The sequence below is a fragment of the Aythya ferina genome (genome assembly GCF_964211825.1).
Source record: "Aythya ferina genome assembly, chromosome: 1".
NCBI lineage: Eukaryota > Metazoa > Chordata > Aves > Anseriformes > Anatidae > Aythya > Aythya ferina.
The window spans coordinates 144,343,571-144,358,443 of record NC_140296.1 but is presented as its reverse complement, the minus strand read 5'-3'; the positions used below and the strand labels follow the sequence as shown (position 1 = coordinate 144,358,443).

The window sequence follows — 14,873 nt, the reverse complement described above, 5'->3', positions numbered from 1 at the left end:
GTTTTTAAAAATGCTGAGAGAGGTATGTGTGTGTGTGTGTGTCTGCTCACTTTAAAGAAAAATTAAGACTAGGGCCTCATGAAGAAGCACAGACCTGTACAGATCATATATACAATTGGTTCACACCATTTCAAAGCATGCAGTTTTGCCATCAGCTCCTCTGGCAGGGATAGTTTTGAGCACCACCATACTATTAACATTATTTACACATTACTTGAATGTTAAGCCACACGACAGAACTACAAAAGAATTAAAATTATACCACATACCTGCCTCCTTCAAAACGATGGATGAGATCTGACACTTTACTGGACTTTTCCTTTGTGACACTAGGAACAGGGGTAGGTGTATCTTCCTCCATTCTTGGCTTCTGACTTGATAAAGCTTTATGCCTAGGGGTTTGGTATGTAACAGGTGATACCTTCTGCAGATGAATTGGCTTTGGAGGCACTGCAAACAACAGTAATGGTGATCAATCACTCAGGAGTTGTTTATTTGAATTTCCAGAACACATATGATATTTTTTCATAAGAATTTATCACAGTAATTAAGAAGGGAATCTCTTCGATTTACCCAACCTTCAAGTTGTTTTATGAATACAGCAACTTCATACACTTATGTACTTTGTGGTATCAGACATCTTGTTACGTTTTGGCCAGGCCCAGAGTGGTGGCGCATGGACTTAAATCCAGCTGACTGAGTGGCATTCCCACAGGGTCCATGTTTGGGTCCATCCTCTTTTATATCTTTATTGATGATTTGGATGACGGAATTGAGTGCCCCTTTGGTAAGTTTGCAGATGACACCAAGTTGGGGGAAAGTGTTGATCCACTGGAGGGTAGGAATGCCCTGCAGAGGGACCTGGACAGATTGGATCAATGGGCAGAGGCTGATGGGATGAGGTTCAACGTGGCTAAGTGCCAGGTCCTGCGCTTTGGCCACAACAACCCCATGCAATGCTAAAGGCTTCTGGCAGAGTGGCTCAAAAGCTGTGCAGAAGAAAGGGATCAGAGGGAGGGAGGCGGAGGTCAACGCTTGCCTGAACATGAGCCAGCAGTGTGCCCAGGTGCCAAAGGCAGCCAACAGCATCCTGGCTTGTATCAGGAACAGAGTAGCCAGCAGTACCAGGGAAGTCATTGTCCCTCTGTACTCTGCTCTGGTGAGGCCACACCTTGAGTACTATGTTCAGCTTTGGGCCCTCCTTTGGTTCAAGGAGGACATCGAGGCTCTGGAGCATGTCCAGAGAAGGGCTTCGAAGCTGGTGAAGGACACAAGTCCTGTGAGGAGAGGCTGAAGGAACTGGGGTTGTTTAGTCAGGGGAAGAGGAGGCTCAGGGGAGACCTCATTGCTCTCTGCAACTATCTGAAAGGAAGTTGTGGGGGGCTGGGGGTTGGCCTCTTCTTGCAGATAACTAGTGATAGGGCTAGAGGGAAGGGCCTCAAGTTGCACCTGGGGAGGTTCAGGCTGGAAATGAGGAGACATTTCTTCTCAGAAAGAGCAGTCAGGCACTGAGACAGGTTGCCCAGGGAGGTGGTGGAGTCACCGTCCCTGGAGGTGTTCAAGGAAAGGCTGCACATGGTGCTTAGGGACATGGTTTAGTGGGTGATAGCAGTGTTTGGGGGATGGTTGGACAAGACAAGCTTGGAGGTTTTTTCCAACCTTAACGATTCTTTGATTTCTTGAGTGGAAGCCAAACCACATGCTACTTGCCAAGCTAAAAAGCTGCCCCATCCCCCCCCACCACCCTTTTTTCTCCTTCTCCTTTTTGGTGTTCTGCATTAAACACATATGCTGCCTCCATAAATACAGATTTTATTCTGAAAAGGAATTAGTCATAGGATCTAGGCATGTTGTGGAACTCAAGAATCTCTTCCCAAGAGAGATTTAAACTGCTGCCCCTTAGCCATCAATGCTCTCATTCTTTACCTTCTCCCTCATTACTTCAAAGCTAATTGTCAGTGGAAAAGAGATTCGTCTTCAGCTTCAAGCTTCCTTTTGTTAGTGAACCTTTGTCTATTTATACTGCTGAAAATTTGGCTCCCTAAAAATATTTTTCATTTTTCTAATTTTTTCCACAATCCCTACCATAAGCTTTTATTAGATAGTTAATGATCAGCCAGTGTTTAATACGGCATTGACTAGAAGGTAAGTCACCACCTATGGCAGCAGATGCTCCTTGGGCTCGACTGCTATGCACTTCGACTGAAGGCACTGCATGAAGGTGTGCCACAAAGCCTGGCCCTCCAGCAGGTACCTGGGACTTGCCAGGGAGCATGCACAAGGGAAAAGAGGTAAGAATGTGCATTGGCAAACACACACAACTTACACAACATACAAATAAGCACTGCTACAGGGTGCACAATAGATGGATGTGAGAAAGCCATGCTTGTCACATCCATGATTCTAAAACAGCTTCCTGATTTACCCTGAAAAAACTGTGTGCCATAGGAATTCGCTTCAATCCCACCAACCAGCACTTGAAAGTGGTGGCGAATAAAGTCTTGCAAATATACTATCACAGAATATGATAGATTTGAAGGGACATTTGATTTAGGATGACTTTCCACCTCCTACCTTAGGTTAAATTTATAGAAGGTAACATTTTTCTGTGCATCTGATAACTAAATTGTACTCGAGAGAGATCGCAGTGATAATTGCAGTCTGAAAAGTACCATGAGGGACATTGTGAAGAAATGAAAGTACCACAAAAAGCTTAAGACTTCAATCAACTATAACTGGGGACAAATGAAATAGAGGAAGAAGAAAGGAAGTCCTTATAGATCAGCTTATTTAATGTGTATGTGTGTACCTTTGGTTCTTTTAAGCTTTGTTCCTATTTGATAAAACAAGCTAAAAAGGAAGTTTTTGAAAGGATCCAGTGCAGCAAAGACAACTGAAAATATTGTAATTTTCAAATAGTTACAACACAATCCTGGAACAAACAGAATATAAAATTGTGTAAGTGCTTGAGTATATATGCTAACTGAAGCCTTCCTTGTGGGGCTGTGTACATTTGCTCACCCGCAGCTGAAGTGCTGTGGAACAGTTTCTCCTACGCTCCATCTTCCCAGGGAGCTCTGAGAATGCGTGGCAGAATTAGGCCAACGAGCATCACATAACTGTCAAAGCACTGAATAGGTTACTGCGCTGACAAAGGCGATGGGACAGCTGAAAAATGCGAGACAAGTGGGCTGGGAAAAAGCAGGCCACATAATTGAGCGTGGGCATTGCCATTTCCCTGGGGTAGGAGACGAAAGGGAAAGAGGATGTTGGGTGGGTTTACTGACCAGCACTCGGCTATTTTATAGAAAGGCTTCTTGGAACTCATTGTGTAGAGCCCGCAGTCCTGTGAGTTTTCTTACTTAATAGACTCGTACATCAATTCTTTTGTACATCTCATAATAAGTTAATATCCTCACAAGGATATATTAAAGCTACTAAACTTGAGGGAATTAGTGTCTACTAATAAAGCAGAAAGAATTAGTTGGAAGCTATTTTTGTAGGGGATCCATTGGGACAAAAATCAAATTCTAGGACATTCTGTGAAGGGATTGCACATTTTCGTAGCTATTATTAAGGAAAAAAAAAGGAAAGAATTACCAACATAATATTTCAGTAGGGTAAGCTTGAGGAATCTCTGGTCAAACTGGACAAAACCAGTATATCAAAAATTCCTGTGACGTCTTCAGAGGAGAACCACAAACCAAACGGACATACCAAGTCCCCAGTGTGAGTTATTTTCTTCTTTATTTCCTATTACCATCTAACAGACAGCATTTCCCATAGTCAGCTGCTGCTGTTGCTACTATTACTTTTAGAAATAGTGCAGTGGGGAAAGGACAGTCACAAGATCAATGAAAAGAAAAGCACAATAGTATAAAAAGCCCTGCAAACCTCCCTGTAAGGTCAACCTTATTAACAGGAATTATAGAAAGCAAATTCCATTAATTCTTCTCTCAATGTACTTCTAAAGTGTTTTGTTTTAATCAGATTATTTTTTCAAAGTTCACACAGCAAGGATTTTAAAGAAAAGAAATGAGAAAAGACCGGCCTATTGTAATATACTGCATAATACAGAGCTCTGTCAAATCTATAAATACTCTTGTCTCTACACTTTAGAATTTTGAGCTTATTAGGAGATATGAACAGAATATTCTGCCAGAAAACAAACAAACAAACAAACAAACAAACAAACAAAAAACTTAGTATACTCAGGTAGCTGCTACCGCATTGTGCTAACTGAAATATACAATCAGTGTTTAAATTGTAGTCCCTAGTTGTGCATTCAACTTGGTACAAGCATAAGGAGATGCGAGGTAATTTGAGACACCTACAAATGGCTCAATTGCTGCAACAACCTCTGCTGACAAGAAGGCATATTATCAAAGTCTATCGCTTCTCTTAGAAAGCATGGTCATTCCCCCTCTATGCACTTAAATTATGCTGGTTAAAAATGCTGCCACATTTTAATTCAATGAAAATATAAAAACAGTTCCTGTGGTAAGCAACCACAGTTCTCCTGGCTGAGTCATCTTTGTCTTTTTGTATGATCCATCACCTTCATGAGGATCAAACGAGCACAGCTGGACAGATACTGAAGACTTACAGTAGCAAGAACAGTATAAAATAACCAGTAACCTAGACTCAGCAGGAGGAGGAAGAATGTCAGCTCCTCTTTAGGATGTACATTTCCACATTTTTATATCGTGTCAGAACAAGTGTCTTTCAAAAACATATGAAGAAATAAAACCAGTAACACTCAAGTGTGTTTCATTCATTTATATCCTTTCTGAAAATTAGGTTTGGAAACTAGGATTTTGTTTGCAAAAAGAGACATTGCTACAGGTTTTGGTTTCTTAAAGCACCATAGTTTGGAGAAGTCTATCTGGTTCTCAGTTTCAGTCCACTTCACCTTAATTGTACAAATTTCCTTTGCCAGAAAAAATCTACACTGCACACCTTTAAGAGGTTTTTCAGCTTTTCTGGGCCCAGGCCACCAAATACCTTAAAAACCATGGACTAATTTATAATTAGCAGAGAAAGGAGACCAGGACTAACATGACACAGTAAATGCACTTCAGCTGACCAAGTGTTGAATGTTTGTGTCCATACCATTTCATAGTAGCACACACCAGGCCATCTTCTGGAGCAGCACATAATCTCCAACCCTAACAAAGATGCCTCTTTGGAATCAGCAGGAGATTCACAAGTACTCCTAAGTGCTCATTAGAAAAATCTAAATGAGCAACTGATGTGCAGTCCTCAACTGACAAGATCCTTCATTGCTTTGAGGAAGCGTTGACACTTAACAGATTTTCCTTCCTACAACAATACTGGCTGCTAGAGACAACAGTTTTAGTGTCCAATACTTCGTAATTGGGCATCATATAAAGTTCATAAAAGAGGTTCAAATAGCACGGAATAGAAGAACCTAGAAAAAAAAAAAAAGCATCAATTTGTTCATGTGACTCCACATGCAGTCTGCTATCGCTAGGTCCAGATCACTGCCCAAGTATTTGTAGGTGAGAGCAAATGTCGAGTTTTCTAACAATTTGCTTCATTTCTTGCACATCACATTTGCCCCAGAACTCATTAGCGTATTTTGCTATTTCCAGTGACTACCTCCAGTCTGGATTCACCCCTTTATCACAGAATGCACCATGCTGATGCAAAGGCAAAGCACCGTGTTTCACAGCTGGTACACACTGTGACTGCTTTTCTCTGAGGTCAAGGCTTCCGCACTTAACTCCCTAACTGGCCTTCAGTCACCTTCTGCTTTCATTCCAAATTTGCAGACTTTCATGAATCAACTTCTACTTAGCACAGAACTCTGACATATGAATTGCTAAATTGTTGATAGAAGGAATTACTGGGGAACAAAAATTGCTTTTTATTTATTTATTTGTTTCCTACTATCAATGTATCAGACAGCTACTTTGTCTTCTCTTTAAAATGCCAGGAAAAAAAAATAATTTGAAAGAATTTTATATTGGATTCTGTGCAGAAAAAGCATTCACTTTCTCTAACTGCCCTAAGAAAGCGGTTTCCAAAAATTTAAACTACTACTCAGTGACCAAGTACAAAGCAAAGCAGGTTTAGAGTCCACAGTTCATTTATTTCAAGTGCAAGATTTTGGACATTCTGCCTCTATATGAAAGTTAAGCTTATTAAAAATACCCATACCCCACTTATAATCCAACTTCAAAGTGTTCTTTCTCTCTCTCATTTTAATTGTATACATTTTTATAGGTTAGATGAAGGTCATTTCACAGTTAATTCATCAGCAACCAAACACATCGGCATTTCGATTCAGGTCTGTGATCTTACTTCCTTTCATTACAAAAGGATATTTAGTATTTGCAAGACTAGAACAACAATTTGGAGAAACATTTCCTGCTACTATAAAACTAAAATGACTTCATACCTGTACGTTAATAGCTGCTCAAAAAAACAAACAAACAAAACTCAGTAACATTTAAACTAATAAACTAGATCAATTTAGTTTGCTTAAACAATTTGGTCTCCCAAATGCTGATCTCATTTATTCTATTTTGTTTTGCTTCAATTGAATTAAAAAAAGCCCAAACAAAATACTCTGTAATTTTGATATGCAGCACACATTTAATAGGAACAGAGAGAGACATAGGCTCATGAATAGAGCATGCACAAAATACTACTCACGACAGTATTATTGTATAGAATCTCCACAGCTGCATTTCTTAGACTATGACATTACTCCTGGCTATGCCACTTTTTGGAGCAAGCAATTTTGGCATAAATGAAGTCATGGCTACAAAAGAACAACAACAGCTATGTAACGCCTTGAATGAATGAGGTTCAATAATATCCAATGCCTAATTTATCTAACAGATGAAATTTATACCAAGTGGGCTTTGTTTTTGAAAAGTTTAAATCTTTTTATTCATTGCCCATTTCTCTTTTAAAATACTTTTATTGGGAAGAACATGTGGTCTCTTGCTAACTTAGCTTTGGAGAATGCTTTTCAGAACCCTAGGAACTGGTGCAGAAAGACCACTCTGATAAGCAATGTTTACATATGACTGCCAGTATTGTTCACTGAACTAAAAATGTTTTATCAAAAGGTTAAATAACAACAAACAACATAAAAAAATATTTACTTTGCTCTCATTCTCCCTAAATAAACAAAGCTTTTCAAAAATTTCTTCCCCTCCTTAACTCTAACTACTTAACTACTACTTAACTACTGCAAAATTCTTCAAGATTCATTTTCCCATGGACTGATGCACAGATTTTTTAAATCCACAACATGATGAGTCTACATGATTTTATTTTCTGTTCATAGTTTAGATGTGATCTAGTTTTCTCTAAGTGACCCTAGCTTCTGCCATATCAGCGCTGTCTCAGAATCCAATTCACTGAGCAAAATGATATCAGTCTTCAAAATTCACTTTTTTCCTTTTGAGATGAAGTTCCTACTGTACATCGCTACTAAAAGACATCAGTTCAGATTCTCTTTGAATTCAAGATTTCCAGAACACAGGGACTCTGTTATGATCAACCTCAGCAGAATCATCAACGTTACTGAGAAGACCACATAAAAATGGTTAGAGGTATAGATATGTAATTTCAACATGTAGGTTAGAAACCTCTTCGTCTTCTAAAATTGAAAACGCTATTTATGGACAGGAAGAAGAGCAATCTACTACTCTGCAGGACATGCTGTACAGCTTTTACTGTGCAAGCACCGAGTTCCAATCTCTTTCCGCATAATCCTACCTGAACTGAGCTCAGCTGAAATCTCAAAGGTCCTGAATTTCCTCCCTGCTGTGAAGTCAGCCTGCCAAACACTATCTCATTCAAAAATAGTATCACAACCTTCCAGCTCAAAAATGGTAATCCATATGAAAAACAAGCCCTGACATCAGCTTAATATTAACAAGGGACTTGTACATGTTTTCTCATCTCTAACTACTAGCCACATCTTGGGCACCAAAAGACTTTCACACTTGCTGCCTGGCAGTAAGTGCACGGCAAATTGCTAGATACTTAAGATGCAAGCACCATCTACCATTTTTTAAACCATGTTAGTCCAATCTTTCTTCTGAGAACCTTTTTCAGCAAAATATTACTTCATCAGAAACTACACATTCAAAGCATTTACAGAACATTTGTATTTCCATAGCAAGTTTTTACCCCATTATTTTCTCTTCAAGAAGTACAATTCTTTCAAGGTGCTCTGTTTCTCTGAAAGTAAGATGAAGAACAAATTACCAAACTGAAGTATTTGATACTATTTACCTTGTGGCTTTGGATTTGAAGCTGAACGTGGGGACTGGTTGACTGGCACACTTCCATTTAATCCCTGAGCCGCTTCATTGCGTGCATTCTGCTCAATTAGCCTGGTTGTGGCACTCACTGGGCAAGATCTAGACGGTATTAAGGACTTTGGACAGATGCTGCTGCCTGAAAAACAAATGCATTCAAAAAAACAAGAGTTAGAAACAGGATTAAATGCAAAGTAGAATGACTACAAACACACATTGTAAGTGCTAACACTTCTCCACGGAGAAAATTTGAATACCCGTCTTCACTTTGAAGAGTGTCTTATTGTAAAAATATGCTTTACCTTTCACTCAAACTTTTTACTTCGCTTAAATCTTGAAGAGTTGCATGTATTAAATATATATATAGACACATGTATGTGTATATATATATATATATATATATATATATTTCCACCATGGATAGCCTAGTATCTCCTAGAGAAAGCTTACAATCTCTGACTTCTTCCCATCTGAACTGTCAATGTGCTTGTTCAATAGAATTACTGAAAAAACAGCATGTTTTTCAGCCATTCTATTTCTGTATCCAAAGTGTTCACAAAATGATATACATTCAAAATATTTCTTTTATTATTGAGGGTAGCATCCAAAATTTGCTAAATGACTTTTTTTTTTTTTTTTTTCTAGGCCAGAGCAATTACTACAGATATTAAAAAAAAAAAAAAAAAAAAAGCAAAACACAAAGCAAGCGAACTTCTACTGAATTTTGTCCTAGCAGGACAGAATTCATTCTAACTGAGAGATATGCTGCTATTTGTAAGAAAGCTGGATGCAAAAATAAAGCAAAACATATCTAAACAACAGAAACTGTAGTAAAAGCATGTGTTAGAAAGGTACTTCTGTAAGCCTAAACCATGCATTTTGTTTTGTGGGTGTGGAAGTTATTCATTCTGTAAACCTTATCAAAGACTTAAAATACTACATGAAGGACCTGGAAATCTCACTTAAGTCAGTATTCTTCCATTTCTGAATCAAAAAATCCACTTTTTTTTTTTTTTTTTTTTTTCCTGTCGGGAAGTGCAAGGGGAAGTCTGAAAATCCATTTCTCATTTTTTGCAGTGTTGCCATAATTATTTTCATTTTCACAAAATAATTAGGGTAGAGTTTGAATAGTTAAATTTATTGCTTTTCTTTGCCATCATTTTACCTCTGCTTGCTTGCGCTAGCAGAAATGAAGTACAATTGGGGTTTTGTTTGCTAGTTTCCAAAAAAAACTAATTCAAAACCCAGCCAACCATTTCATAAGGCAATCCTCTGTTGTCTTCTGAAAAACAACTGGTCTGCAGAACCTAGAAGAGCTGATATAATGCATCTTCCTATCCCGAGGCAAAATCCATTATATCAAGCCATTCTTAGCAACAGCCAAGCCTACTCTTAAAACAGCAGTGGAAAGAGATTCCACAGCTATTGCTTAACACTGTTTAAAGACTCTTCAATACTTTGTGGATTGCTACAGTATTTTCAAATACTTATTTCTTAGAAGCTTATTATCTTTTTAAAGACTTCAATAGCCCTACACTAAGAAGCTGCTTCTAAAATAATGGAGGTTTGCAAAGGTCCATGAAGAGATCAACAACCCACACAACCAAGGCACCAGTATTGGGATCACAACACATGCAGGACACCCATGGCTGCAACACAGCACCATTCCCTCTTCTGCTTCATTCAGTTACCCCAAGAACATAAAGGTGGCTGGTTCCAGAACAAGGCCAATTTAATAATTTAATAAGGCCCACCAGACATTTGTGATCTTAGGAGGAAATTCTTCAGCTGTGCTTCTTTGGGTATCTCCAGATACAAAAAGTTGTCTTGTACTACGATGGGAGCTCTGTCCCAGACCATTCCACATTACACCAGGATATATCCCTTATATACCTTAAGTGCCATCTCCACCTCTCCTATTTAGGTTGGAGCATTGAAAGTTCTTGGCCAGACCCAGGGGATGGCATGGGGGTTGTATGAGCAAGTCTTCCCCATCTCCATCAAAGAACTGACAGGCTGAGCTTCACTCTACCACAGAAACCCATGCCATATTGCAACTGTTCACAGTCCAATTTGGAAATCCCCAATTTACAAACAATTTTAAGAAAAAGTAACTCCTGGCAGGATCAGTACATCCCACACATCAGGTAGTCTACTGAACATACATGAGAAATCAGTCTTACAACTTTGCAGTGAGGGTGAAAAGTGTGATGTCTTAGAGCTTTCTGAAAACTGTTCTGTCTGTCTGCAGATCTGACAGCTCACTTCAAGATTTCCACCTCCACAACTGCAGATCAGTGAGAGGCATTGCTACTGCCAACTGTTCAGGCCAAGGCTGGAAATCGCCATCAAAATAGTACCTTATTATTCAAATTCCCTGAGAAAACAAGGTACTGCCAGGGTCAGAATTAGAACATACTTTACACATGCAACGTGCTTTCTCCTGTTTAAGGCTATCACTCACCCAGACACAGAGCTGCTGCTGAACAGGGCAGTTCCTTCTCCCTCCTTGTCAGTGACTACTCCAGCTTCTCCTCCTGGCTACTCCTCCTAGGCTAGCACCAGCAATTGTGGAACCACGCATTGAGATGAGCAGCAGAAATGAAACAATTGAAAGCTGGATTTCGTTTTAGACAGGTGGGTTCACTGAACCCATGGCCACTCCAGCACCACTGCTGGCACAAGGGAAGAGGCAGGAACATGGCTGGCAGGGGGCAAGCCAGCTCCCTGTTGCAGCAGTCCTTACTTCAGTCTAAGTCTATCATTTAAATGCAACCCTAGTTCCTCAAAGTAACTATTCAGGCTTGGATTCTGCCTTGTTAACACACACACACACAGCTTTAGCACAAAGTCTCACAAAACCAGGAACATCTGAAAACAAACTTTTAATGCAAAAACATTGGTCTGCTTTAAAAATCAGTTTTGTTGTCAGCATCCCCCCACCCACCCACCCTACTAGCACATGCTCATTGCATTCAATGCACAAAAGCCATTTTGCAAAGCTCCTCCACTGTAATACAAGCAACAGAAGAGGTTGCTTCTTTGCAGCGAGATCTTCTGCAACCGCTGATAAAATACAAAACTCCAAGAAGCATTCTGACCTAAAATATACTCTGGTTTAACACTCCTAATGATTCAACACTTGGCGAGTGCAGGGAAGAAGAACATCTTCAAATTCATTATTGTTGCACAAGCCATTATATGAATGATTCATTCTGTCTGGAAGACTTATTTGCTGCAGATTGATACGCTACAGATATTCAAGACGTATTTCAAACAAGTAATTCTGTTAATCATTCCACATCCCCAAGCCACATGTTTTGAAGAGTAATATAGCTGCATCAGGATGAACAAAGTACATTCATTTACAAAGGTAAATGAAATTTTAGCCACACCGTACTTCTATACAGAACTGTGTAGTCACATTCTCTGGAGGAAAAGCACACTTTAACATCCCAGGAAATCTAAGCCCTAGTTTCTTGCCAGTGAAAGATACTACCTTCCAGGTGATGTAGGTAGTAAATAAATAAATGTGACAAAAATCTGTAGTGAATATTCCTGTATTTCTATCTAATAACAAAGGCTTGCAAGTATATTTTAAGAAAAACCCCAAACACGTTATTTTCAGCACGTTCAAAAATACCAAACGTTTGCTCCACAAGCAATTCTGCTCAATTCTGCCCATTTAAGCAACCAATCTACCTTTTAGAAATTAAATCGTTCCTCTGTAAGTACAGCTTATTTATTTATTTATTTTTTATTATATACAAAAAGGCAGGTATGCTGCAAAAACCTGCAGTTTCTACTGGGCTGAAACAGATCCCCATTGTGATTGTTTTTAATCTGATTTAAGAAACACCTGTGTATTTCTGCAATTTTATATATTATAATAACAGAGAGATTTTAACTGAACTCAGACATGCAATGAGCAAAATACTACTTGCCAGTTACTGTATTCGCTAGTACAGGACTAACACAGCCTGTTATAATTGGGGATGATTAAATACATTGAAGAGCAGAGAAAATTAAAATGGAGGCAGGCAAGAATGTAAATGAGAAAGAAGAGAAATAACTAACAGAAAAGAAAAACAAACATTTTAAGTTTGATAAGTGCTAAGTTGTTTTGCTTATCATCTGCAAGAAAATTAGAAGATGTTTGAAGCTAGGAGATGCATTATCTAATTTTTCAGAGTATTTTAATTAAAAATAACTTGGAGCCATGAGCATTTTAGACAGTCAACCAGCTTGAAATGCCAATAACATGAAAAAAAGGCTTGTGTATTTACAAAAGGTTAAAGTAATGTTTTAGTATTGCATTGGTCTTCCATCAGGAGTTCCATGAGCTTGAGGAAAATAATCTCAACACCATCAAATTTTCTATGATACCCACTTTTATCCCTGCATCCGTATTGCTCCAGTACCCTCTAATTTTTACTGCCATTGTGATTTTCTCTTGATTGTACATTCTGACTGTACAAAATGCAACATTTCCAGATGTAACCAAAGCCTACGGGGCAAGGGTTACTATCTCGGGACTGGCAGGAGGCAAAATTTAAGTCTCAAAAACAGTTTTATTTCTCTGAAAACTACACAAATATATATAGATATAGATATACACGATGCATTAAGTCCCAAGAATACCTGCCATAATGATTGTGATTTTGATTTAATATTGCTAGATATTTTCACATAACTTCAATGCAAAGCTTCTCCCTTCCTATTTGCCTCAGACGCACATGGAGGTTCAGCTAATATTCTCCCTACCAAAGCCTTTAACTAAAGCATTAGTTTATCAACAGAAATCTAGGCATACAATCTCCTAGTAAACTAAAAACAATATTAAGTAGTTCTGACACTAAAAAGATTCATTCAAACATCCACTTACTTCACTAAACGCTACAGGAGCCATAGCAGGGCCAGGGCAAGAACGAGCTGTTTCCTAAGTACAAAGAAGAAAGCAGCCAAAGGACTCTTGCACAAGCAGTTACAATAACAGATTTGTTGAGGCCTGAGCAGGAAATCTAGTAAATCAGGTCATGGATTTTGCCCACAGCTGTGTCCAAACCTGCTCTCAAAATTAAGTTTTTAGTAACTCAGTGCCTACTATTCACAGGCTTGCCTTGTTTGTGAGGAACCGATAGAATACTTTGAGGCATATACTGCTAATTACATACCCAAACATGTTTTAAGAATAACAGCCTGCAATAAGCCAAAGCTCTCTGAAAATCTGGAGTATGGAGGAGGTGAGTAGGAAGCCTGGAGGTCCAAGTGTCTCTAATGAGAACAAACAAAAAATGTACCTTCTTCCAAATTCTGTTAAATGCTATCCTCTGAAGTTAATTATGTATTTGCGTTTTGATACACTGTCCCCTCTCTATCATAGCGATGACAGACTTGTGAATGCTTTGCAACTTCAGAATAGTACAAAAATTTCACACTGATACTCTGTTCTGTGCAGATGAGCTCTAAAGGTTAAACGTCAGGCAGCGTTTATTGTGGTGAGCCACTGCTGAAATACTGCAAGCAGTTGATAATGCAGTGCTGTAAAAAGAAAAAAATAACTTGCTGAAGTCAGGAGGGCTGTGTAGCTGAAGAAATTAGTTTTCTTTCTGCAATACGGTGCTGGCCAAAAAATAAATAAAAGGCAAATATCAGAAGGTTTAGAATTACCTTTGAAGAGTGGAATCTTGGAAAAACTTAAGACACGGATCAAATTCTAGTATAGTATTAGTTCAGATACACTTGCTAGCAAAATCCAAAAATGCAGTGTTTTGTTGTTTTTTTTCCTTGCAAAGCTATTCTCCAGACACAAGCAAAAATATTCTAGGTTCAGCAGAAGAAGGTAGACCACTTTTGGGGAATAACAGAGATGTGATGCATACAAGGCTATTATTTCTCATGTTATTGCATGGAAACATGCCTAGGATTACCAAATGCTGTCTTCCCCTTTCATAGCATTTATTGCAAGGAGTAAACCAATCTGCAAGCAAATAAGGTAGAAAACAAAAAGCGTATTAATACCACTCCTTTTGTTCAATAAACATGGTGAATATAATCACAACATTTGATGGTAAAATTAAACAGGTGAAACATAACCGAACTTAAAATTTGTGTGCCAAATACATGCTACACAATACTTCCTGGGAACCAGAAAACATTCAGAATCTTAAAAGGTAAGCTAGTTTGCATAATAATGCAGAACAGAGGTTTCCAAATTACAGTATGCACACTACACAGGTGAGCCACTGAAAACAAACAGCAGGAATATAGAACTGAAACAAACTTCAGCAAGTTCAACCATGTGAGACACACAATTTTCTAATAAGAAATTATTTCATTATGAATAATAATTCTTTTGAAATAATTTCACCTCTAAGAAGCTCTGGGTTATACAGAGAGTTTTTGAGAGAACCCAGTTCAAAGCAGATACATACCCATATCTGCAGATATGTACCCATATCTGCTTGGTCTGAGATGACACATTACTACACTGGTCTGTTTTGTGGGTATTCATGAGATGCAAGTAGTCACTGTCACCTTTCCCATGTTTTCTTGAGCTTTATGGTT

The 14,873-nt window shown here is 38.6% G+C and overlaps 1 protein-coding gene across 22 annotated transcripts in view; it reads right to left on the bottom strand.

Moving 5' to 3' along the window:
• The window catches only part of LOC311433677 (protein bicaudal D homolog 1), a 294,907-nt gene that overhangs the window by 30,755 nt on the left and 249,279 nt on the right, over positions 1-14,873 (bottom strand). For all 22 annotated transcript variants that reach the window (XR_014690894.1, XM_084513058.1, XM_084513079.1 and 19 more), the window contains 2 exons: positions 8,281-8,445; positions 270-450 (listed from right to left, as the gene is read on the bottom strand). Coding sequence is in view for 21 of the 22 variants with exons in the window: in XM_084513058.1 (XP_084369184.1) it covers positions 270-450; positions 8,281-8,445 (346 nt within the window). In the remaining variant the exon portion in view is untranslated. The remainder of the gene's footprint in view (positions 1-269; positions 451-8,280; positions 8,446-14,873) is intronic.